The 26,932-nt window shown below is 32.4% G+C and overlaps 1 protein-coding gene across 1 annotated transcript; it reads left to right on the forward strand.

Moving 5' to 3' along the window:
* Window positions 1-1,823: 1,823 nt before the first annotated feature.
* Window positions 1,824-26,619, forward strand: LOC110269138 (putative disease resistance RPP13-like protein 3). The gene is made up of 6 exons (XM_088503849.1): window positions 1,824-1,967; window positions 2,409-2,480; window positions 13,061-15,496; window positions 18,112-18,120; window positions 24,978-26,048; window positions 26,509-26,619. Exons 3-6 carry the CDS (start codon window positions 13,082-13,084, stop codon window positions 26,617-26,619), a joined length of 3,606 nt encoding a protein of 1,201 aa, XP_088359975.1. The 5' UTR covers window positions 1,824-1,967; window positions 2,409-2,480; window positions 13,061-13,081.
* Window positions 26,620-26,932: the final 313 nt, after the last annotated feature.

Consider the following 26,932-nt stretch of genomic DNA (forward strand, 5'->3'; position numbering starts at 1 on the left):
AAGGTTATGTTTTCAAACCTTATTAAATGTAATTTCTCTTGAAAACTTGAACCTTATGAAAAATGGACATCCACCTCAGGCTATCTTATCTTTTCACAACATATGCAACTTAATACTTATATTTGAAGTCAAAGTAAATAATTTTAACTTTAAAAAAGATTCTCAATAATACATTGTTGTTAAAATATTTGTTCTAATAAAAAATATTAAAACTCAGTCTCTATTACAATAAATAAAATAGATAATATTACAAAAATTTTATTTATTCAAAACATCATTTATATTATTCATTTATATTCTTCATTGATTATAGGAACTAAATTTACCAACATTAATAATATTATTAAACTTAGATAATATACCAATCAAGAAATTAAAAATAAAAAAGTAAACGAATTCAAAACAGATCTTCAGACGAAGAACATATATATAAAGATAAAATAAAAAAGATAATAAAAAATACATACATGTCAATAGTTCAAAAAAGAAATATGCTTTTTTAAAACTATATGACAGGAAGAAGAAAAAAACTACTCTAACAAATAACAACAAAAAAATAAAAAAAACATATATCATACAAAAAGATTAAGTTTATCAATTAAAATAAATACAAAAATATAAATAAAAATAAAAATATAATTTTGTATAATTTTAATATAAAATAATTTTTGTATTATAAAATATTTTAATATAAAAATCAAATTTAATAGTAATTTATATATATATTTTAATTAATTTTTAAATAATATAATATTTATTAAAATATATTATATACTATTATTTATTTATCATCCCCACGATATAGGGACTCACTCTAATTGAATTAAAACTATGCGTCTTCATCCCAAACTTTTCGGGAGTGTTGTGTTTGAATATGTTATGTTTTAATTATTCGAAAGGAGCTACTCACATAAAAACGCTTAAAACATATGTTTTAAAGATGTTTTTTTTAATAATTAATATTCAACTTATATAATCAATCAAACTGTGTTATTTTTGTTAAAATTAGATGAAATAAATCGGTTTAACCAAAAAATCGATAAACCAAATCTTGAACCAATTTAAATTAATATTTTTTATAAAAATAACTATAATATCCCTATTATAGAAAATGACTTAAAATATTTCTACTATATATTTTAAAACTCTAAATTTTAACCTTTTTCTTCTCTCTATGTCATCATAGAATTAGAATTTAAGATTTTCAAAATTAATATAAATAATAAGAATATTTTAGTCATTTTTTATAATAAGAGTATTATAGTCATTTTCTATAAAAAAGAATATTAATTTAGATCGGTTCAAGATTTGATTTATCGATTTTCGGTCAAATTCGTTTGTTTGGTCTAATTTTGACAAAAATAACACAATTTAATCGATTATATAGGTTAAATTTTAATTATTAAAAAACGTCTTTAAAAAAAGACTTTTCAAACGTCTTTATGTGAGTGACTCCCTTATTCGAAATGTCTCTCATTAAGTATATTTTATTTTTAGTTGGTTGTCATAATTTAATTCGGTATCATTTTTTATCATTAATAAGATTGACATTATATATATAATGGGATAAAAAAACAATAATTATTAGTAGAGTAAAGTTCATATGTTATGTATTATTACTTTTAAAAGTTCATATACCTTTCTGATTGAGAAGGTTTAGAATCCCATTTTATATAGTATATACTTTGATGAAGAAATCATCCAAGTTATTTATTTTGCGTGCTTTATGATATATTCTGTTAAGAACCGTTTTGTATGATTTCAAAAGGAAAGCATAATATAATTGCTCTTCTTTTAATTTATGTTATCCTGCAAAGAACAAAGTCCCTTTCTCTCACTCTCAGCACCTCATCTATCCCATTCTCAAATTAAACTCTTACTCTTAATTAATTCCATTCAGCAACTTATCATACATTATTTTCGCCTCAATTTATTTGTGGCACACAAGTTTGACACTCTTCTGATCTGTAAGTGATTTTTTTTTCTCTAGAATGTGTAATTTTTTATTATTATTATTATTATTATTATTATTATTATTATTATTATTATTATTATTATTATTAAAAACACTTGTTAAGGTTATTAAAGTAGTAAATTTCATGGATAAATAATTTTTAAATTAAACTTCAATTCATTAAACACTAAAAAAACTAGTTATTTTTTAATGGATTATCAAAATACTTGAAATTAATTAGCTAACACCCCTTTCAATTTCATGTCAAATCTTTTTTCCTCTAATATATACGGTGCTCAACTTAATTTAGAGTTAGAGTTAGATTTATTTTGTATATATGAAATGTACAAATACACACATCTTAATAACACTTGGCCTATTTTGAACATATGTTCTACCTCTATTAGCGTTGAAATAATCATGACTTGTTTCCTTCTTCTATTGTGGCAATTAGATTTGAGTCCTAAGATTTTTGAAGGTTCACTTGGATCAGGTTCAATTTGGAGATTATATTATAACTTATCAGGTTTGTATCTCGCCCTTCATTCTTTGTTAGCATATCATTTTACATTAGAACGATTGTTTATAATGAGAATAAAATAAATGATAAAATTTAGACTATTACTATATTAAGTTATAAAGTTTCTTAACAGGTTTTAACATTCGTCATTTGCCTAATTATATTATATAAATTTGTCTTTTCTAAATTTATATCAAGATTGCCAAAGTCACAAGCTAAAAAAATTCGTGGAACTCACCTAAATTCGACTAATAAACTCGTATAAATTTACCTGTTATAAATTTTTTTAAAATATATATATATATATATATATATATATATACTTAAATCTAAGCATTTAAAATTAATAACTTCAACCCAAAACACATAATAAATTAAAATAATAATATAAGTTATAATAAGTATTATACATTCAAATCCTCTACAATTATATAATAAATACTTATAATTAAGCACTCTGAGTCTAATTCCCAACATTAAGACAACATAAAACACACACAAAGATAATCAAAGCTAACAGACAAAATAAAAGAAATACAACTAATCAATGATTAAAAGTTCTATTAGACTAAACTCAAATCTTCTAACATCAATCTTCATGCTATCATAAATTGAGGAACTTATCCCATAACCAACATTCTCAAGCATTCTGCCTGTCATGAACAAATTCAAAATCATTCAACAACCACTCTTAAAGTATTTAACTTAAAAAAAAAAAACATTTGACAATTAAACATTTAAGTTCAACAGTCTATTGACAATTAAATATAATCAAGTTACTAACAATCATGAACCATATTATTTAAACAAACAATTAACATATAATTAAGAATTTAGCATAAACATAAATTATAATTATAATACTATAATGAGGAATTAATAAGTAGATGCTAACATCTCATTGAGGCACCTAAGAGAAATAATATATAAGCAGCTTAGCCTTGAGAATTATCATGGGATTAAAAACAAAGACAATTCAAAGCCATCAATCTTTGTAAGAATTAGTTTTGGTAAAACACCTCGCACCATAAACCAAGCATGTTTTTTTGCATTATAACAGTAAAATGTAATATACAATAACTAAAGCAAAAAAATTAAAAAAGAAAATAAAAACCTATCAGAGGTAGGGGCTCAAAGTAAAGAAACTGGGGCAAACTCAAAAGCTCGAATCAATGAATCAAAACTAGATGCAGCCATGACCAGGTACCCGACAAGACTGTGATGACAAGGATCGACAGCCAGGAGACATAGCAACGATAGAGAATGACAAATCAGATCAACCGAAAAAGAAGAATTTTTTCACCGCTAGTTCTGCACGATAACGTTCTATCGGGTCATGATTATCACACTTTATTTTATAAATCCATTTGTTACTAATTCCTTTCCTTCTATCCGGGAGTGGGACAAGCTCCCACGTCTTGTTTCTGCATAGTATTTCCATTTTTTCTTATATGGCCGTCATCCATAAAGAAGAATGTGGATTTTCAACAGCCTCTTGAAAGGTTGATGGTTCTCCATCTTCAATAACAAAACAATATGCATAATGGCAAGTTATGGTATAGTCGGCATGCCATGATGGTTTTCTCAGTTCAGGTGTTGTTCTGCGAGCTTCAGCTGGTCCTTGTTCAACTTGCTCAAGTTCTACTTCAAAAGAGTTCTTTTTTCTAGATTTATCATTCATTTATATTGTAGTAGTTTCTTTAGTGCTACTGTTGTTTTTTTGCTCCTTTTGCAACTTGTTTTCAGCAAATATAACATCTCTACTGAGAATAACAGCATAGCCCAAGAAGATATACTTTCTTGATTTAGGATCAAGCTTTGTTCTTTCTTCGATATTGAACATCACATAAATAGGACATCCAAACATATAGAGAGAAGAATAATCAGGTGGCTTACCTTGCCACATCTCCATTGGAGTTTTCAACCCAATTGCTGTTGACGGGGATCTGTTAATCACAGGATGTTTTGACTGCTTCTGTCCAGAAAGAATTGGCTAATCCTGCAGTCCGCAACATAGCTCGACTTCTTCTTAGAAGAGTTTTGTTCATCCGCTCTACAACACCATTTTGTTGAGGTATATATGCAACTGTAAATTGCCTCTGAATACCCTTATGCTTGCAAAATGCAATGATCACCATCAGTGCATTCTCCTCCATTGTCGGTCCTCATGCACTTTATTTTCTTCTCACTTTCAGGCTCTATTCGTGCTTTAAACTCCTTAAATACTAGAAACACATCTGACTTCTTCTTGATGGAAAATACCCAGATTCTTCGTGAGTAATCATCTATGAAGGAGACAAAATATTTTGCTCTTTCTAGTGATAATTCTAGTGATTCTCACACATTAGAATGAATCAAGTCTAGTACGTGCTTGCTTTTAGCGGTTGATCTTTTAAACTTCAATCTATGCTGTTTGCTTGTCCCAAGTGCTCATAGAAAGGTAGATTCATCGTTTTAAACCCTGGAAGGAGATTATGTTATGCAAGAACCTATATAGAGCATGTTCTGACATATGGTTTAATTTGCGATGCCACAATATCATTGTGTCTTCTTGGTCTACAAATGTAACTGATGCTTCTGCGTCTCGAACTGTATCTCTAGAAAGCAAGTAGAGATTGGTTGTTAGCCATTTTGCCTTCATGATCACACAAGCACCATTAGTCACTTTCAATGATCCAATTTCAATATTAATCTTGTACCCTTAAGAATCCAACCGCTCAACGGATAACAAATTTTTTCTCAGGCCATTCACATGTCTTACACCTTGAACTGTATGGATAGAACCATCAAACATCTTAATTTTGATGGTACCGATTCCAAAAATTTCTAAGGCATGATCATCTCCCATGAGTACAGATCCTTTTGAAACAGGTTCATAAGTGCTAAACCACTCATGATGTGGAGTCATGTGATATGTTGCTGCACAATTCAATATCCAGACATCAGCTAGTGGTTTATTGTCTTCATGACCAATAGCAACTTCGATGCACAAGACATTTCCATCATCAAAGGTGTTTGCAACACAACTATGTGAGGTAGTTGCATTAGCAGTTTTTTCTATGCTCTTCTTGTTGAACCAACAATCTTTCTTCAAGTGCCCTTTCTTGCCACAGTTGTAACAAGTAAGGTTCTTCTTTCGAGACCTTGATCTACCACAATTTTGACTCCCACTAGAGCCACATTTTGTTGATCTGCCTCTCATCACCGACAAAACTTCTGCTTGCTTAGAACTTTCCATTTCGATCATCTTTATTTTGTGCCTGCTTTCTTCTTCAAGAATAGTGGCAGCAACATCATCAAATCAAAGTTGATTAGCAATATTGTTATTTGTGATATTGATGATAAGTTGATCATACGAGTCTGGTAAACTTTGGAGAAGAAGTTCAGCACGTTCATTTTCTACAATTTGACACTACATGGCTGTCAATTGTGAAAATACAGTATTAAGATTGTTGATATAATCCGTCACCGATGTAGATTCACTCATACGAAGAGTATAGAGCCTCCTTTTCATGAATATTCTATTGTGAAGTGACTTCGTTTCGTACAACTTAGTGAGTGCCTCCCAAATCGCCTTTGCTGTCTGTTTCTCCGATATGCTTGATAATACGGAATCTGCCCATAGCCAAGTGTAAATTGGCAATGACGTTCCCCTCCATCTCTTTTCACTTGTCATCAGGAGTGTCGGTAGGCCTGCCTTCTATAATTCTCCTTTCTCGAAATTGCCTTGATCTTCAGTTTTCAAAGAAAAAAGTTATTCCCATTGAATTTCTCGATCTTAAATTTTGTTTCCATGGTTCTGATACCAACTTGCCCTTTTGCAGCGGAAGATTAAGAACCTAAAGTTCTGATACCACTGTTAGGTACCAGATTTAATAGAGACAAAATAACACAACTATAATTTGTGGACGAGAAATAGATAGAACTGAACAAGAATATAGATAATAGTGAAAATAATATGACAAAGTGGTGAAATTACAGTCTCTCACAATATATAGAGAAGTTTATAATACTCTCTTACATATTATAGAAATTCATACAAAGAGATTACACACATGAGAGACCTTACTACTTTTCTCTCTAAGTTTCACTCACTAATTCTATGCAAAAACATGACATACATTAGCAAATACCTTAACTCCCTATATAGTATTTTATGGAGGTGCATTTGGTTTACAAGTTGATCAAGTTGTGCACAAATTGCACAAGTGTGTGTACTAGAGTCTTCTTTTATATTCATCTTTATCAAGTTGTATGACAAGTTGATAAATATCAACTTATGTAACAACTCATTCTTTGACTAAGTCAAATATTGCAACTAAGATAACTTATCTTCAAGTTGCAAATTTTGCATGTAATACCCTACTACGCAGAGGTTTAAGCTTAAGTCATAAAATAGAGGTAGTGAGATATTATAACCTCTAAAAGAAAACATGTACGTAATATAGTTGAAAAAATTTATAACTAGGAGCCTTGAAAGAAGGTTTAAATAAAAACCGCAAAAATAAAACACATTGCACATGGAAAAGCGCAACCGGATAAAACATAAACTACACAATAAGAAGTGGAGGATCAAAATACAAAATAGCAAGCTCTTGACTCATCCCGCGAAGTAAATACATATGTCATAACCCGAAGGAATCCCAAAATACAAAATAAACGACCTGTTTCTCCATTGTCGACCTCTAAGAGGGACCTAGTTAGCTATATATACATATAGGAGAATTCTAAATCATAATATATCATATGATATCAAAATATAAAATCCTAAAATAGATTTTGTTTGCTAGATATCTCAAATTCTCACCGAGGTGCATACCGACCTGCATATAAAAATAACAACATATATATGGTATGAGAACCGAAGGTTCTCAGTATGGTAATAGTGCCCACATACATAATATACAAGGTCCCGGAAAAGCCAAAAGCAATCCTAGAACTTCGACACTCAGATTTAAATCTTAAGGTTTATAAATAAAAAACCATAAACAGGGTAGGTTATCTAATGTTCTTATTTCTAATTCCTTTCTAACTTAAGCCCTAATTTCCACCTTTCTCCAATCCTCCAAAACTCTAGTACACAGACAAGCAAATACAAACAAAGCAAACACAAATAGGATACATATATGGCAAGTAGCAAATATAGCAGGTAAGCATGATGATCACATAGGCAAATCCAATTAATGCACAATCATTCAAAACACACATATGCATATGATGTATGCCTTTCCTACTGGCCGTGAGTTCACGTGTTGGTTAAGTTACCAGAACCCGACACATCCGGTAGCTAACCTGGACATGGTCTCTAGGTTGCGCATCCCAAGGAGGAACACAAATGAAGGAGAGTGCATTTCCACCTTCTCCTGGAGGAATTACGAATGAGTGTACTTTTCCACCTTGCAACCGGAGAAGAATGTGAGAAAAAACAATACGAAGGAGAGTGCATTTCTACCTTCCCCACATCTACATCACGACAAGAGAGAAAATCCTTCGTCCTCAACTTGCAAACCTCATGAGCAGGATGAAACTCCCGTCCTCACCACGGGCGGGATAAAACCTCCGTCTCCATCAGGACACCGCAACCACGAGCAAAATGGGTTGGAACCTCCATCATTCCCTGGTGTAAGCACCAATACAATTTTCGAGGTGACACGTAAGCAGGATCACACCCAGATCTTACCATCTCAGCCAATCCGGCCATACTCAATCATTGCCAATCTCAACATTCACCTCTCAATTTAGTCATCAACTATACGTCATGATCAATTTCGCACTTCCTCAACCATATTTCACCACTTCACACACTTTCTTCACTTCCAAGTCACCATTTTCTCAAGGTTCAACCCCCTCACTATGAATAAAACTAAGTTTAGGGTCTTAAAGGGTAAAAATAGAGGTTTAAAAGTTCAAAATCATGTTTAAAATCACAAAACTCAAGTTTTTGAAAAACAGGGCATGCGTATGCGAATCATGTCCCGTGTATGCAGAAGGGTGATTTTTCCCAACTCGCGTACGCGACCCTTGCCCGCGTACGCGAGTACCCTGGACAGAGGCGAATGGTCGCATACGCAGCCATATGTCCGCGTACGCGCCCCACACCTTTTTCTCAAAAAGTTGTTTGATGGTTATCAGTAGCTAAGAGAAATGTGGTTGAATCTTAGCCTCCTTTTCTTGTGACTGTTACTTTTTGCTTTTTCAAATAAACTTAGGAGATATTTTTACTTTTGTCTCGTATCAAATTAAGAGACATTTTCTTTTTGTCTCCTGAGTAATAGAAATAGAAGAGAAGTAGAGAGGAAGGAGTAACACCCAGATATATCCTGGTTCAGCTACCTAGTGCAATGTAGCCTATGTCCAGTCTCCATCACAATTATGATGGAATTTCACTAACTTTTTTAACACATTACATACACCAAAACTTTTTTAACACATTACATACACCAATGTTTCCCTAGGATCTACCCAATCCTATTTGGAACAAATCCAGATTCTAACCCAATCTAAATTTGACTAGGACTCAACCTATCTTTCAACAGCCAAGTGCTAACCCAACTTGTAAGGGAATCCCCACAGGATTATGAAATAAAACAGAAAGATGTACAAAGAAAATCTGAGACATCTTATGGCCTTTTCTCCTAATTTAACTCACTGCCTTTTACCTTTTATTGGCTTTTTCTTACAAACCTCACCATGTTTGCCTTTTTCAATGAAACTCAGACAAATTAAACTGAGAAAAAGAAAATACTAATGAACAACATGAAGGAGGAGAAATCAACAAGCTTAGGAAGCTATGAGAACCGAACTCTGTGCTTTGTTCTTTCTCTCTTACTTTCAACCCTTGGCCGTTCACTCTTATTATAGAAGAGTGAATCTTCCAAGGTTGAAGCTAGTTCAAGGTCCATACTATCTTCTTCTTCTTTACAGAGCTTGCAACGGCTTTGTCAGTGATGAGAGAGAGATCCGAATTTGTTGAATGCAACTTATCCCTTCTCTCTCATCCTTTTTCTTCAAGCTTCTTCAATCTTGACCGTAGAGCTTTGTTTTGGCTCCAGGTTTTGATTTGGACTGTGGATGAGCTTCTGACTATAGTTGACTTCACTTTCTCCATGGTTGCTTGATTTGTGCTTGAGACTTCGTGGATTTCTTCTTGGTTCCTCGATGTAGCCAAATGAGAGAAGATACTTTCTTGAAATGCTCTGACCATATGAAAACTGGCTACTTGGTTGTAGCTTTTTAATTTCTTCTTGCTTAGATTTGGAAACAAACCTTTTGTTCTTCAACCTACCATAGCTTCTGCACTTTCCTTTTCTTTCTTTCTTCCTTGTCTATGACGTGACTGAAGTGAAAGGAGAGAGGAGAGAGAAGAAAGGATTTGGCTTTCAGTGGAAGCTTCAAGGAAATTAATTGAAATGAATTTAGGGTTCAAGTATTTGAAGGTGGGAAGTATAGGTTACCGAATGGGCTTGAAGGATTTGGGCCATCTATCTTTCTTTGGTTCATGGATGTGTGATGGGACTTGGCTTAATTATGGTGGACCAATGTATGTTTTACAATGGGCTTAATCATTTGTTCCTTGGGCCAAGATGTTTAATTTATTTTCCTGCACACTTAAACAAATAAGTTATACAAACAATTGATAATTAGCTTATAATGTTTGTACATCACAGAAATTAGTTTTTCAAACTCAACACTGTTAATGCTGCAGAATTTACATTTAAACACCAAACTTCCAACGCGTATAGCTTTTTTGTAAAAAAAAAAATTTTCATCATTCTTCAAACGGTGTAAATTTCACGGACGCAATTTTCAATTGAAACAAATTTGGAAAAACTTGAGGATTCGAAAGCCGAGTTATGGCCCGCCGAAGTTCAGTAAAAAATCAGATTTTTTCTCAAAAATACCAACCTCTATTTTTACCAAATTTTCTTTTTCAAACCAAACCACTATCAACCAAAATACTTCCAAAACACTTATAATCAATGCCAAATGCTTATCAACCTTTAATCAATCATTCAACCATTTAAACTATTCAATTCTCAATTTCTCAACTCATTCAAGATTCTCAATTTAATATACTTTAAGTCAATACTCATCAATAATTACACAACAATATTTCTACATATAACAACTCATACTCATTCAACCAATTCATACTCATACCTAACCAATTCTCATTTACTCCGTGACCCATCAATACACAAATTCATGAATTTCAACCCCAAGAATTCATAATCAACATAATCTCATTCTCAATCATTAAAATATCATCATTAAATCACCAATCACCAACCCATTTTAAGACCACTCAATATTTTTATTAAGGTTACTAACTCATAACATACATACATGCTTCAACCTATCTTATAGTCATCTAGCCTATGTTTTCACAAGACATTATATATTATATACGGGAAACCAAAACCATACCTTGACCGATTTCTCTCTACGCCAAAGACACCTTAAATATGCAAGACCACAAGTCTTCACCACCAAAATTCAGCAACCAAGACTCAATCCAAGCTTTCAATCACCTCAATTATGTTCCACAATTACATATTCACTACCTAATATACATTATCGCATACATATACACAAACTTAATACTTAACCACAATTAATCAAGAAATTCACTATGGTTTGAGAATCCTCACCTTACCAACGAAAAATTGGGTCAAAACTCGGCAAGCCTACTAGGTTAGCTTGATCCTAAACATCAAAACCAATAAAATCTCAACACCCAAATCATAGGATTTTTGAAATTGGGGGAGGAGAGAATCAAAACTGAAAAGTGACTTCCTTACCTAATTGAGTACTGGGCTTTGTAGAGCTTGACACTGCGGTCGCGTGGCCGCATACGGTGCTGCGATCGGAGCTCCGGATCAAAAGTTATATGAAGTTAAACTTTAGCCAAGGGTTTGTAAATTTGTGCTTTATTCTTCCCCCTTCTCCCTTGTGCACCGTGTTTCTCATCATATGGGGAGAGGGGATGCTGAGTTGCTTAAGTAAAATGGGGTTGGGTTGGGTCATGGGCCCGATTTAGATCCGGTTCAACTGGTTTGGTCCGTTCGAACCTGAGGTCTTTGCGTTAAAGCAAGGTGGATCTTCCGCTACGACAACTTGTCCTTTAGTAGTAATAGGATAAATAATTATATATATTATAAAAGCAAAACCAAGCACTTATTAAGTTATCATACTAAGGACTAATAATTATATATATTATACTAAAAATAATTATATTTAAATTAAAGCAATATAATTTAAAAATATAAAATATTATTTTTATTTTTTTATAATAATATTGTATTTGTTTATTTTATAGTTAATTTTGATATACTAACAATATAAGATATTTTACATAAGTATCAATCACCTCTCTTCTTTTGAATAACCATTTCATGCTGTTAATATAAAAAATAATTATTTTTGCTGACGTAGCGTTACATAATTAAATATAATGTATCCAAATTTTAATTTTATTATAATTGTAAATATTTATTTAATTATTACCGGGTCAAACGGTTCAACTAGTAACTCATCGGTTGAACCATTAACCCAGTAACTTAGTCGGATCGATTACCGGTTCGGTTTTGATAACTATGATTTAACTGTAAAATTTAACTTTCTAATATTTTTGAATAATAATTTATTTATTGGATACTTATTTATTAATTTTACGGGTTTTACAACTAGAACTTTGACTATACAAGTTGGACAACTTGCAAGTAGTTTCATGAGTCTTCTAACTTAATAAGGACCATTTGCATCATACTTGATTCTAGACCAAGTTTAAGTTCTATAATGTTCTTTAATTTTCTTAAAACTTCATCATGCTCTACTTGTATCATTTGTAACCTCTAGCCATTTTTGTTGATTTCAAACCAAAAGAAGAATTTTGCTTCTTCTTTTCACATATGTTACTAATTTGTTGAAAGACTATGGCCTTGGTGATGCCAAACCTACGAGTACACCTATGAAATACACATCCAAACTATCCAAGATAGTGGCTCTTCCTTACATTAACGTCTTAGGTTATCGTCTATTAGTGGACAGATTAGTATATTTGACAACAATACGACCTGATATTTGCTATGTTGTTGGCAAATTAAGTCCATGCTTAGATTGTCCTACCACTGCACACTACCAAACAGCAATTTAAGTTCTCATGTACCTTAAAAACACCCCTGCTACTGGACTTCTATTCCCTGTCTCACCTGACCTTAGTTTGAAAGGATTTATTAATATTAATTGGGCCTCATGTCCAGACATTGATGTTGATTGTCATGTGGTTCGCAAGAGAGCTGCATCTTGTCTGATCAAATTACTTCCAATTTCGAGCAAGAATCAGACAACAGATATACTCATAAAGCAGTGTGGCCAAATTGACTATACCAAATCGATTTTAATAACTCAAAGAATAAACCACTTATATTTTATTAGGAGATTTTTTATGTTATACTATACAATGTTGTTTTTTCATTAACTAGGAAATTAACTACTTTACTAGTAATTTTTACATTGTGCAATTGTAATTTTTTTTATCCGTTGTGTGGTTAACCTTTCTTTTCCATCTTATACTTTTTTGCTAGGTTGTTTTCACTAATTCTCCAATGGCTGATGTTGTTTCTGGTGTGGCATCAACACTCTTAGGCAATCTAGCAACAAAATCTTTTCAAGAGATTGCTCTGGCATGTGGTCTTAAAGATGATGTAAAAAAGTTTGAAAGTTCTTTGAGAATCATCAAAGCATATCTCATAGATGCTGAGAACAAGCAAGCAAAAAACCACAGTATAGATGAGTGGTTGAAGCAACTCAGAGAGGCATTTGATGAAGCTGGTGACATATTAGATGAAATAGAGTATGAAGCAAAACTTAATGAAGTGGTCAAAATGTATGGAAGCATTTGCACGAAGGTCCGCCGGTTCTTCTCATATACAAGTAATCCACTTGCATTTCGCATCAGGATGGCTCACAAAATCAAAGATATGAAACAGAAGATGGATGAAAAAATAAGAGAAGGGAGAGACTTGGGTATAGTTGAACAATATGTCAACACTCCAACTCTTGAACACAATTTACCATGGCGAGAAACTGCTTCTTCATTGTCTTCCCGTGTGTGTGGTAGACTTGAAGAGAAAGAGGAGATTATAAAGTCATTGATGACACAAAAATCAGAAGCTAATAGTATTGATGTGATCTCAATTGTTGGGATCGGAGGTTTGGGAAAAACTACACTTGCACAAATGGTTTACAATGATATCTCAGTGAATGAGCATTTTGATCCCTTAATCTGGGTGTGTGTATCTGATGATTTTGATGTCAAGAAGCTAATACAAAGAATCATTCATGTGGCCTCAAAGGGAGAGAATTTCGTGGATGCAAATTCTAGTTTGGAATATATGATATCTCTTCTCAAGCGAACGTTGTGTGGTAAAAAATTCTTACTCGTGTTAGACGATGTTTGGAATGAAATCCACAGCAAATGGAATGAATTGAGAAATCACTTGTTAGGAGTAGGTGGTGACAAAGGCAGCAAAATTATAGTGACCACTCGTAGCAGAAATGTTGTTGACATTGTGGGGAGTAATCTTGTAATAAAATTAGAAGGACTTCCTGAGAATGAATGTTGGAGGCTGTTTACAAAATGTGCATTCCAAGAAGAGAAGGAAGAAGAGAAGTACCCAAGGCTAAAGCAAATTGGGGAGCAAATTGTTAAAAAATGCAAAGGGGTGCCCTTGGCTATAACAACTTTGGGTTGCTTGCTTAGATCAAAATCCCATGATGAAAATGAATGGAGAAAAATAAGGGATAGTGAGGTGTGGAATCTCAATCAAGAAGAAAGTGACATTTTGCCATCACTCAAATTGAGTTACAATCACTTGCCACCAGAAGTAAAGCAATGTTTTTCATACTGCTCTTGTTTTCCAAAGGATTATGAATATGATGGTATTGAGTTGATTATGTTCTGGATGGCTCATGGACTCCTCCAACCTTCACGCGAAGAGGAAGATGCAGAAGATATTGGAGAGTTATATCTTAAAAAGCTTGTTTCAACATCTTTACTTCAAATTGATGAAGTATATTCTTTCTTGTTTCCCAAGATTGGAAATTTGATGGCATTTAAAAATCTCAAAATGCATGATCTTGTACATGATCTTGCAAAATTAACAATGAAAGAGTCAAGCAGAACAAGAACCGTTGTGCAAGAGGGGCAACAAGAAGCATCAATAGAATGGACCTCCGAGAAGTTCAACTATCTGAGGGTGTTGCACCTAACAAAAGATATGGAGTTGAGCTCGTTTCCTGATGATTGCTTTGCCACAATGAAGAAGCACCTGAGATATCTCTTTCTTGGAAATTGTCCTAGTTTGAAAAAGCTTCCTGATTCCATTTGTAAGCTTCAAAGTTTGCAGAGTTTGGGCCTTCATTGTGACAGCCTTCAAGAACTTCCCAAAAACATGAACAAACTCATCTATCTACAATATTTGCTTTTGATGGGAATCAAAATTACAAGTTTGTCTTCAATGAATATAGGGCGCTTCCAACAACTCAAATTCTTGTATCTTTTCAATTGTTCAAGGTTAGTGTCCGTACCAAGTGCTGTTGGTCGCTTGACTACTTTAAAGAAGCTGGTCTTTCTTTGGTGTGAAGAGCTGGTGAATTTTGAGGATGAGGAGGAAGAAGGAAAGCAACATGTGCAAGTAAATAATTTAAACCTTCAATTATTCTCAATCGCTGGATCAAAAAAGTTGAATGCTTTACCAAAATGGCTTGAAAGAGCTACTAAATTGCAATATTTGAGTATAAGCATAACAGGGATAAAATCATTGCCCACAAGGTTGTCGATGACCTCTCTTGAACAACTTTATATCGATCGGTGTGAAGAAATGTCATCTCTTCCTAACATGGATCAAACTCATCATCTTCAATATTTAAAGATATATTATTGTCCCGAATTATATGAAAGGTACAATGAGGAGACAGGTCCAGATTGGCTCAAAATTGCTCATATCCCACAATGCGAGGTTAGTTCAAATAATCTCTCTCATAATATTACAAATCTAACCATACTGGTTTATTATTATTATTATTATTTCAATTTTTGCATGAATAATTAATTGTTGGAATTTTAATTAACCAGTTAGTGTTATATCTTACTCTCCATATAATTAATTCTAGAACTTTTTAAATTGACAATATAATTTTCTTTCTAAATAATTGGGTATAATTTATATATAAAAGGTATGGTAGAGTGAACTAATTAGTCCTTATAATATGGAATACTTCCAAATTTTGAAAATGCAATATAATATAGGTTATAAATTTATACTTTCAACTTGAGTCACACCCTAGACATGTTTCATTTTAATTTTAAGAAAATAATGATATTAAGATATTAAAATCAAAATTTTTATTAAATGAAATAAAATTCCTTCTGTTAGTCTGTTGGTAAAAATTTTTTCAAAGTTAGTTAATCATTGCTTTTAGTTATTAATTATCCAAATGTACATTACCTTTAATTATTTAAAGCCCGTGCAATATTCGTCAATAAAAATGAGCTCCACCAATTAATTATGTTTGCCTTTAAATTTTCACGGCCTAGCGACATAATTATAGTCGTCAATTCATTTTAAATGTATAATAAGCAGAGTTTTTTTTTTTTTTTTGGTTCAATTTAGAAATAGTGAAGAAGAAGAAAGCAGTTCTTGTCAATTGTTTGAATTTCTTTTTAATAATCTTTCTAAATAAATACATCAAATCGATTAACATTATTATGGCTGCAGCACATGTCTTGAATTTTAGTTATGAATCTTAATATTACCGCTAATAATGGTAACTCTTTCAATTACTACGTATTATGAATTATTGTATTGAAAAGCACAATAAGCTAATTATTATGTGAAATACAAAGAATGAATAACTCTTAATCATTTGAATATTGACTATACATTATTTAAAATGAGCACAAAATTTTATTATTATTGTAATTATAGGAGTTGATGCATGAATCTTTATTTTTGGATAGTGAAATACTTTTTTATTGTCAATTGACAGAAAATGGAAATTTAGAAAATTATAAAACAATTTAATTATATTTAGTATATATATGCATGGTTGAATTAAAGCTCAAGTTATTTTAATTTCATAAGCACTAGTCTGTCTAGTGGCCATGAATTATTGCTTTGTTGATAATAATAGCATTATCTTTGCCTAATGGTTGTGTTCTAATAATTGCTTTGTTTGGCAACTTAGATCATATCTTTGAAGGAGCAGATTGAGAAGATTATTGACATGAATAGGAAGTCATTGATAAAGCTTAGAAATCAAGCAAGAGTAGACACCACAACTAACTCACAATCTTAAGATGATAACTTAATGAGTTTCTCATCTTATAAATTTCTCACTTTTTCTTATTTTCTTTGATGTGAGACTAACTCTATGCACTCCTCACACTTGCAATACTAACTGTCTTTAGCTACAACTACTTTATAAATGCTTTAATTTGTGTGGTTCGATTGGTTTTGTATGTCCCATTTTCTTTTAAAACTGAAAGAAAGCTATGTAGCTGGTCACCTCAAACTTTTGGGTGTTGAGTTTAGAAGTAGTTTGAATATGTCAAGGTTTTAATTGTTCTACATTTCTATCTATTTTATTCAATTTTTAATTCGGTGTTACAGCTAAAATTTCTAATCACATTTGATTGTGCAAACAAATTTTACATCCAAGCATGCATTTAATTATTTCATTCATCCTTATTACAATTATAAAATGGTTAAATAACTTTTATAAAATACATGTTATTTTACTTTAGTTCTTGTAATTACTTTTCTTTTGATTCACTAAAATCTATTAACCTTTTAGTAGCTTGGAAATTAGAGACTTATAAAATATGGTCAAAAATAATTAAAATAACAAAAGGATTATTGAAATTCTATTAATTAATATTAATATATTTGTTAATTCAACTATGTTAGGTGTACACTAAAATTAACTACTAAAATTAGTTTCTAGTATAAAATAGACATTAAAATACAGAATAGTGAGAATACACATTAAAAATAAATTAAACTATATATATACCTATAGAAAAATACATAATGATTAATTTTAGTGTATAAATTAAATAATATTTTTGTTGTTAACTAGAAGACATTGGAGAGTTGTATATTAATAAGCTGGTTTCGCTTCTTTGCTTCAAATTGATGCTTCTTCGGTTCTTCCTACTCCTTGAATTTGAAAAATTCAATGACATTTAAAAGACTCAAAATGCATAATCATGTACATGAACTTGCAAATTAACAATGAAGAAGTAATTGGCCTCTGAAAAATTCAACTATCTAAAAGTTTTCAAGTACTTGAGATTAATATGGATCATTCAAGTTGAAAGATTTACCTGATTGACTTTACAGAGCTACTAAATTGCGCTATTTGAGAATATGGGGAGGAAGAATGGAATCATTTTCCACATGCTTTCCAAGTGATTCTCTTGAAGAACTTCATATCATTTCTTGTAGACTCTTGTCATTTCTTCCCAACAACATGGACCAATTCCATATATAATCTTCAATTCTCAGAGATAGATGATTGTCCTAATTAGATTAGATAAACTTATCATGTTAGACCTAATTAGGACGGTTAGGTGTATGATGTAGCTAGTGCGGTGTCATTTAAGTAAATTTTGACGCTATCAGCAATGAAAACGATAAAAAGACTAATGTGACTAACTTAAATTTTTTGAATGACAAATTTGATTAAAAAAATATTTCAAAAACCAATTTAGAGAACAAATGTTTTTTTAGAGACGAATTTGATCATTTAGTCATTGACAATTCTTACACGCACTTACTTGTTTACGGCTATATTTACTATTTCATATATCATCTCTTGTAGCTAGGAGTGTACTCTTGAATTTTTGCAGATTGATGGGCAAGACCAGAATGATAAAGATGAAGATGGAGGAGATGTAATCAAGATCAATATGAAGAGAATAAAGGGAAATAAAAGCATTATCTTTATGTGTAGTGTCTTTGTCTAATGATTCTGTTTTAATTGTTTTGATTTGAGTACAATTCATGTTTTTAGCTACAAAACTTTGTCCTTTATATAATGTTCGCATTATTATTTAAGACTGAAGTAAAGCTATGTATGTGGCCATCTCAGACTTGAGTGTGTATGTTGAGTTTGGAAACTATGAATAATATTTAAGTTTGAATTGTTTTGAATGTTACTATAGATTAATTCGATGTTTAATTGGATTTTGTAGTTTAAAAAATTTCCGAGGTTTTGATTGCATAGAGAATTTAATACTACTCAAGGATGTTATTTCGTTCATCCTTTAAGAATTTAAAAAAAAAAAAAATAGTCTTGTATGAAATATTTTAGGCTTAACTAAGTTTTTAGTTTTTATGAAAATATATTATTTTGGTTGGGTTCCTATAATTTTTAACTAAAATTAGAAGATTTATTTTGGTCATTATTGTTCTCATCCGTTTTTGATAAATAATGATGTAACATATTAAATACTGGCATAACAAATTGAAATATTAGCCTTGACTTTAGTATTTGGGATTTTGTCCAATATAAGTTAAGAAACGTTTTAAGAATATTGATGTTTTAGTAATTTTATCCATTGATTATAAAATATATAAATATAGTTGAAATTAATTATTAAAATTACTGAAATATTAATATTTTTAAAATATTTAAAAAAAATTAAATAGTAAATACATAATACCAAAAAGATAAATTGATCATAACTATAAAAACAATAAACAACAAATCTAGAACAAATATGTCAGAAAGTCCAACAGTTACCATATTTAAAAATTAAATACAACCAAAAATAAAAAATTTATTTAGCATTAAAATTTAAAATTAATAGAATAATACAACCATAAATTAAAAGTGCAGCATAATTTCAAGACCTAAAAAAATACAAGGTAGAACTTGTGAGAAATGATGTGTCCATAATTTTTTATACTCCTTTTTTATATTTTTTTATGGTATAAAAGATTTTTTTTTTTTTAACTTTTCCGATTGTTCATATCACATTGGTCAAATTCTTTCTTTTGGAGGGTGCGTAAATTGAATTTTTTTAAATAATAAAAATTAAATTTTAAATTTTTACGTTATAAAAATTATGATATTATATTATAATACTATTAAAAAAAACATAAACTGATAAAAAATATACACAAACAATTATATCTAACAATAATAATAATTATTAGTAATTCATACTAGTATATATAATTTGGATTCTACGATAATTATTATTATGGTGATTATATATTGTTAAAATTAAAATTATATATGTAACACCGTAATATTCAAATCCTTATACTCGAGTCATAAGTTAATAATAATAAGGTGGTATAACTCTCAAGGGGAAATTTTTACACATAATTACAAATAAAATTGAAAGGAGTATTAATCAAGAAGCTTGAAAAGAGTAAAAATAAAATCGCGAATTCGTAGCGCTCACGTATCGACAAAAAGAAGGTAAAAATAAAATCATATCATTATTCCATCTCAACAAGAACAGTCCTCAGCGTCAATCGACACCAGCATGAGGGACCTCTCAGTTGTACAAACACAAACAATACAGGCAAGTAATACAAATTAAGGTACAAGTAGAACAAGTAGCACATAATTAGGTAACACAGCATATATGATATAGCAATCCAAAACAAATAGGCAAACCCAAACAATTCAAACATATGCAAATGATGTATGCCTGCCCTATTACTGATGATATCATCTGTCGGTTATATAGCCAACCCGATACGTCCTGGTAGCTAACCATGGACAGAAACACCCATGCGGAGCAAGTGGGCTTGAGCTACAACCCCTTTGCTACTACCCGTTTAACCCAGAATCAGTGCAACAACCACTACTGCGGCTACTATCCAGGCGGGTGTTTAAAAGCTCAACCTGGAGCGAGTGGAATCACCACTACTGCGTCTACTACCCAGGCGTCACAATCTCTGACCTGGAGCTAGTGAGTCGAACCACAACTCTTGCTACTGCCCAGGATCTCGAAACATACATTCATTCAGTTTAAAATCAATCATCATTATTATCAAATCTCAAACATTAACCTGGAGCAAGCGGGACAAACCACGACCCTTGCTACTACCCAGGTATCACAAATACACATTCATTCATAGTCACTCTTCATTATTACCAATTCTTAAACAATGACCCGGAGCAAGCGGGACGAACCACAACCATTGCTACTACCCAGGTATCACAGACATACGTTCATTCAAAACTTCATAATTAAACTCATTTATCATAATTCTCCTTCCCCATCTCATACCCGAAGCAAGTGGACAATGCCACTGCCTACTACCTGGGCACAGTCTCTCTATTGCGCCTTATTACCATTAGAGGGAATTCGTGCCCTGTCACCATTAGATGGTATCTGTGCTGTGTCACCATTAGAGGGTATCGGTGCCCTGTCACCCTTACAACCAGAGAGAAAACACAAGCATATTCACATTCAACATTTTCCATCATTATTCATTTACCATATTCATTCATTAACCATATATGCATCTCCGGCATACTCGCCACATGTTCAAGCTTCCTCAATCAATCATAATCATTTAATCATTAGTCATATACGTATACATACTCAGCCATAATTCAATGCTTATCGCAGCCATCCGGCTCATAACATACACAACACTTTCACCATCATCCTCAGCAACTCATACAATCATCATTTCTCATCATTCATCATTGATTCTCACTTTACTTCATCCACAAGTTACCACATGTCCTAACTTCTTTTCATTACTAGGCATACTATAAAAATTTAGGACTAAAACGATAAAAATAGAGGTTTAGAAGTCTGAAATTCGGCTTTAAAAACTCAAAAAATAATTTTTTGGTGAAAACGGGGTCATGCGTGCGCGTCGCTCACGCGCACGCGTGGGTAGCGGAGAAAAGCAGGTGACACATAAGCGTTGCCCATGCACACGCGTGGGAAGTAGAGAGGTAGGGTGACGCGTACGCATCAGCCACGCGTATGCATGGATGCGTTTTGTGCTCCTCGCACAAAATCGGCATGCTACCATCACAACTCTCTGGAATTTATACCACGCACCTGAATCAATACAGCGACGCATACGCATCAGCCAGGCGCACGCGTGAGAGAGTAAAAATTGTGAGTGACACGTGCACATCGAATTACGTTTTACTAAAAATTTTACTAAGTTTAAAAAGCTGCAGAATTTCATTTTCAAACCTCAAACTTCCGCCACATATAACTTCTTCTACAAAATTCCTTTTTCAACCATGTCTGAACCGTTGGAAAGATCGTTGAATGAACTTTCATAAAAATTCAGATTTTGAAGAATTCCTAACTTCGACAGCCGAGTTACGGACCAGCGAAGTTGGTCAAAAATAAGTTTTTACCCAAAAACAGAAATCACTAATTATTCCAATGTTCACAAGCCAAATTCATTTCCACTCATCCAAATGACCACAATCCAACCACATTCACAAAATTACACTCAACCAAAACCAAATCTACCTCATCTACACAATTTAATTCAATAGCGTCACATTCCACTCCTAAATTCCTAATTTCTTATTATTCCACATTCCTCCATTTATTCACACACTCAATATTCAATATCCATTCAATCTCATATGACATCACACAATACACACATCACTTACCTTCCTTACCTCTTTCCGGCCTCCGGCCCAAGATTCACGGCCTCCGGCCCAAATTCACAATTTAAATGCATATTCCACAAACCAATATTCATTATCCAATTCGTCAAATTCTCAACACACCAAATATACAAATTCACACAATTCTCAATCCAATCATTAATTTACCTTACATATCAACTATACATATTAGTACCAACCATTTATACAATCCAAACTTAATCCTAGGGGCATCTAACCTAGGAATTATCATCACACCATACGGTACTTAAATGAAACTTAAACCGTACCTCTTGTAGCCAAAATAATTGAGCTTCTTCTTGGGAGTCTCCACCAACCCTTAACTCCAAGCCTCACCAAAGCCCCACAAGCAATATCAATCTTCCAATTGTGCACCAAAATCACCCAATACTCTTACATAATCAATTTTCACAGTTATAATCAACTTAGGGTTTATGAAATTGATAAATCACAAGGGTTAGAGGGTTCCTTACCTTAACCCACAAAATTGGTTGATGGAACTCACCAATGGCTCATACTAGAGCACTCCTAAACAACCAAAATCATAAAATTAGTCAACACCCATAACCAAACTTGAATTTAAGGAGGAAAACAAAAACTGGGCAGAGAACAGTGAGTTCTCACCATAAAACTTAGATAGAATTGTAGAGAATGAGAGGAGCGACACGTGGCTGTAAACGGCTCGTCAATCAGAATTTCGGAGAGAAAGTTATGGTGATTTAAAGTTTGATGAAGTTAGGATTTTCTCTCTTCTTCCTCTCTTCTCCATTTCAGCGCCCCACACCCTTTCTTTAGGGTTAATGAGCTGAAATGCTCATAACTAATGTTTATATATGTTGGGTCTTGGTCTTGGGCCCACTTGGATCCGGTTCACTTGGTTTAATTCGTTGGCCCAATTTTTGTCCAAAACCTTTAAGATTAGAGTTTTAAATCGTATTTTAAATATTTTTATCTTCTCAAGTTATAAATTCTTATTTCTTAAAATCATTCACTTCTAATTAATTTTCTCAGCCACAGTACCGGACAGATCGCAGTCGATACTGCCAGTCAAATTTTCAGTGCACATTTTTAAATTATCAAATTCTGATTGCTAAATTTTCTAACCATATTCGCTCCTATTTAATTTATTATTTAATTAATTACGGTTTGACCAGGTTTTACATTCTACCCCCTAATAGAAATTTTCACCCTCAAAAATTCCATCCGCCACCACGAGTACATGAGCGTACTCTGCCTTTATATTCAATGCATAGTAGTTCCAAGGTCTTTTTACTCAGTGCGCTTCCGTTGCCGCGCTCTGATTCCTTTATCTCCGAGGATCTCGATCATTCGTCCAACGCCGACCAACAGCCTCGTTCATTATTTTCATCATCTCATCAACTCACATCTTATTAAATCTCAAATCATGTCATCAATAATATCACCGTCATCATTAATCATAGTCATCATCCCACATCGCTATAATCAACCAAAAATCATCACCATGCCTTAATTATACTCCATCCTTATCCTTTCTCTCTCTGTCAAGCCAATTACCACTAATCACAGCTCAACACCAAGCATAACCTCCAGACTTACTTTCTTATTCCCAAACCCTCAAATTTATATATAAATTGCTGTTTTAAAGTCTTTGACTAATTAATCAAAACCCTCTTCGTTTTTAGAAATCAAATAAGTTTGAAATAACAAGTTAACAAAATCATAAGAATCTGATCTTCTTTAATAATCTATAAAAGCATTCGAAACACATCTCTTTTGTTAAAGTTACTCAAAAAAAATCATTTTCAACACCATAACCAACACTCTTTCAAATTCTTGGGAAAATTTCGACAGCACCTCTCCTAAAAACTGAAGTTTGCCACCCGTCACAGGTCCCCTCTTTTCAATCTCAACTCAATCAAAACCAACATTTCAAATCAACGTTTCTAAATCCATCATTTAGGACCATTCCTTATGTATTTAAATCAAAGGAAACTAAAAGTTACGGATTCAATCCGTTTCACCAAAAATTCAGAAATCAACCAATTAAATAACAAACACAACATATTAATCTCAACAATCGTTTAATCACAGGCATTTAAACAGATGATATTGAAGTGTCAAAGAATTTTGATGCACTAATGTGGGTGTGTGTGTCTTGACTCATTTGTTGTTAAGAGGATAATATTCCAAATTGTTGAAGTTGCCTCAAAACCAGATAGAGTTGAACAAAATTCTAGTTTGGATGCTTTGAAATCTCTTCTTGATCAGAAATTACATGGTAAGAGGTTCTTGCTCGTGCTAGACGATGTCTGGAATGAAAATCTCTCTGAATGTTAAGTATTGAGAGACTACCTATTCACAGCGAGCAGCGATAAAGAATCGAAAGGCAGCAAAATCATGGTGACTACTCGTAGCAAAAATGTTGCCTCTATTATGGGAAGCAATCTTCAATTTGAGTTGAAACCATTTGACAAAGGTGAGTGTTGGAAACTATTTGTGAAATTTTCATTCCAAGAAGCAGAGAAGGAAGCAGAGGAATACCCAAGGCTTAAGAAAATTGGAAAAAATGTTGTTAAAAAATGTAATGGGATACCCTTAGCAATAGTAACCTTAGGTTGCCTTCTTTGATCAAAATCCCATGATGAAAATGAGTGGAAAAAAATAAGTGATAGTCAGGTGTGGGAGTTAGATCTAGAAAATAGTGCTATTTTGCCATCATTGAGATTGAGCTATAATTACTTGCCACCAGAACTAAAGCAATGTTTTTCATATTGCTCTTGTTTCCCAAAAGATTATCCATTTGTGGTTATTGAGTTGATTATGTTTTGGATGGCGCATGGACTCCTTCAACCTACACGCGAAGGCGAAGATATAGAAGACATTGGAGAGCTGTATATTAAGAAGCTAGTTTCAGCTTCTTTGCTTCAAATTGATGCTTCTTCCTACTCCTTTAATTTGAAAAATTCAATGACATTTAAAAGGCTCAAAATGCATGATCTTGTACATGAACTTGCAAAATTAACAATGAAGGAGTCAAGCAAAGCTAGAAGCATTGTGCAGCTGGGGAAAGAAGAAGAAGCATCCATGGAGGAATTGGCCTCTGAAAAATTCAACTATCTAAAGGTTTTCAACTTAGAAGAGATGAAATTCATTTCATTGCCTGATAATTGTTTTGCCAAGATGAAGAAACACTTGAGATACCTCAATCTAAAAGGTTGTAGTAGTTTGAAAACACTCCCTAATTCCATTTGTGACCTGCAATATTTACAATGTTTGAACCTTCCTAAATGTTACAACCTTCAAGAGCTTCCAACAAACATGAAAACTCTCATCAGCCTTCAATATTTTTTTCTAACTGTCAAAGTTACAAGTTTGTCCTCCATGAACATAGGACACTTTCGACAACTCAAATTCTTGTTTCTTTGGTATTGTACAAAGTTAGTGTCTGTACCAAGTGCTGTTGGTCGCTTAACTGCTTTAAAGAAGCTAGTGATTCATTGGTGTACTGACCTGGTGAATTTCGAAGGCGAAGAAGAAGAAGAAAAGAAAAATGTGCTAGCCTATAGTTTGAACCTTCAAGTGCTTGTGATTAATGGATCAATCAAGTTGGAAGCTTTACTTGATTGGCTTTACAGAGCTACTAAATTGCGCTATTTGAGAATATGGGGAGGAAGAATGGAATCATTTCCCACATGCTTTCCAAGTAATTCTCTTGAAGAACTTTGTATCATTTCTTGTAAATTCTTGTCATTTCTTCCCATCAACATGGATCAATTCCATAATCTTCAATTCTTAGAGATAGATGATTGTTCTATACTAAGTGCAAGGTATAACAAGAAGACAGGTCTGGATTTGAAAAAAATTGCTCATATCCCACATTGCGAGGTTAGTTTATTCAATTTCTAATGCTTTATTTATATTTGCATGAAAATTTCTAATAAAAATTTAGTAAATAGTCAAATTTATCTCTAAAAGATCATTTATATTTTAAATTAGTTTCTGAGAAATTTTTTAATTAAATTTATCCTTCACAAGTTTTAAATTTCTTAAGCTTTATTCATACTTAATGTGTCATATTAGCAAATTTTGACGCCGTTAGCAATGAAAGTGACGGAAAGAATAATGTGACTAACTTAAAATTTTTGAAGGACAAATTTGATTTAAAAAATCTTTCAAAAACATATTTAGAGAGCGATTGATTTTTCAGATTTCAGAGACGATTTTGACTATTTAAGCGTTGAAAATCCTTACATATATACATTTACTTGTTTGTGACTTTGTGGCTATATTTATTATTTCATATATCATCTCTAATACCTGGTAGTGTACCCTTGAATTTTTGCAGATAGATGGGCAAGACCAGAATGATGATGATGATGATGATGATGATGATGATGATGATGATGATGGAGGAGATGCAATCAAGATCAAATATGAAGAGAAGAAAGGGAAATAAAAGCATTATATTTATGTGTAGTGTCTTTTCTCTAATGATTCTGTTTTAATTGCTTTGTTTTGAGTACAATTCACGTTTTTAGCTACGAAACTTTATCCTTTATATAATGTTGCATTATTATTTAAGACTGAAACTATGAATAATATGTTAAGTTTGAATTGTTCTGAATGTTACTATAGGTTAATTCGATTTTTAATTGGATTTTGTAGTTTAAAAATTTTCCAGGTTTTGATTGCATAGAGAATTTAATACTGCTCAAGGATCTTATTTTGTTCATCCTTTAAGAATTAAAAAAAAAAAATAGTCTTGTATG

The sequence above is a fragment of the Arachis ipaensis genome, chromosome B2, assembly GCF_059453495.1.
Source record: "Arachis ipaensis isolate K30076 ecotype BB chromosome B2, ASM5945349v1, whole genome shotgun sequence".
In the NCBI taxonomy this organism is placed as follows: domain Eukaryota; kingdom Viridiplantae; phylum Streptophyta; class Magnoliopsida; order Fabales; family Fabaceae; genus Arachis; species Arachis ipaensis.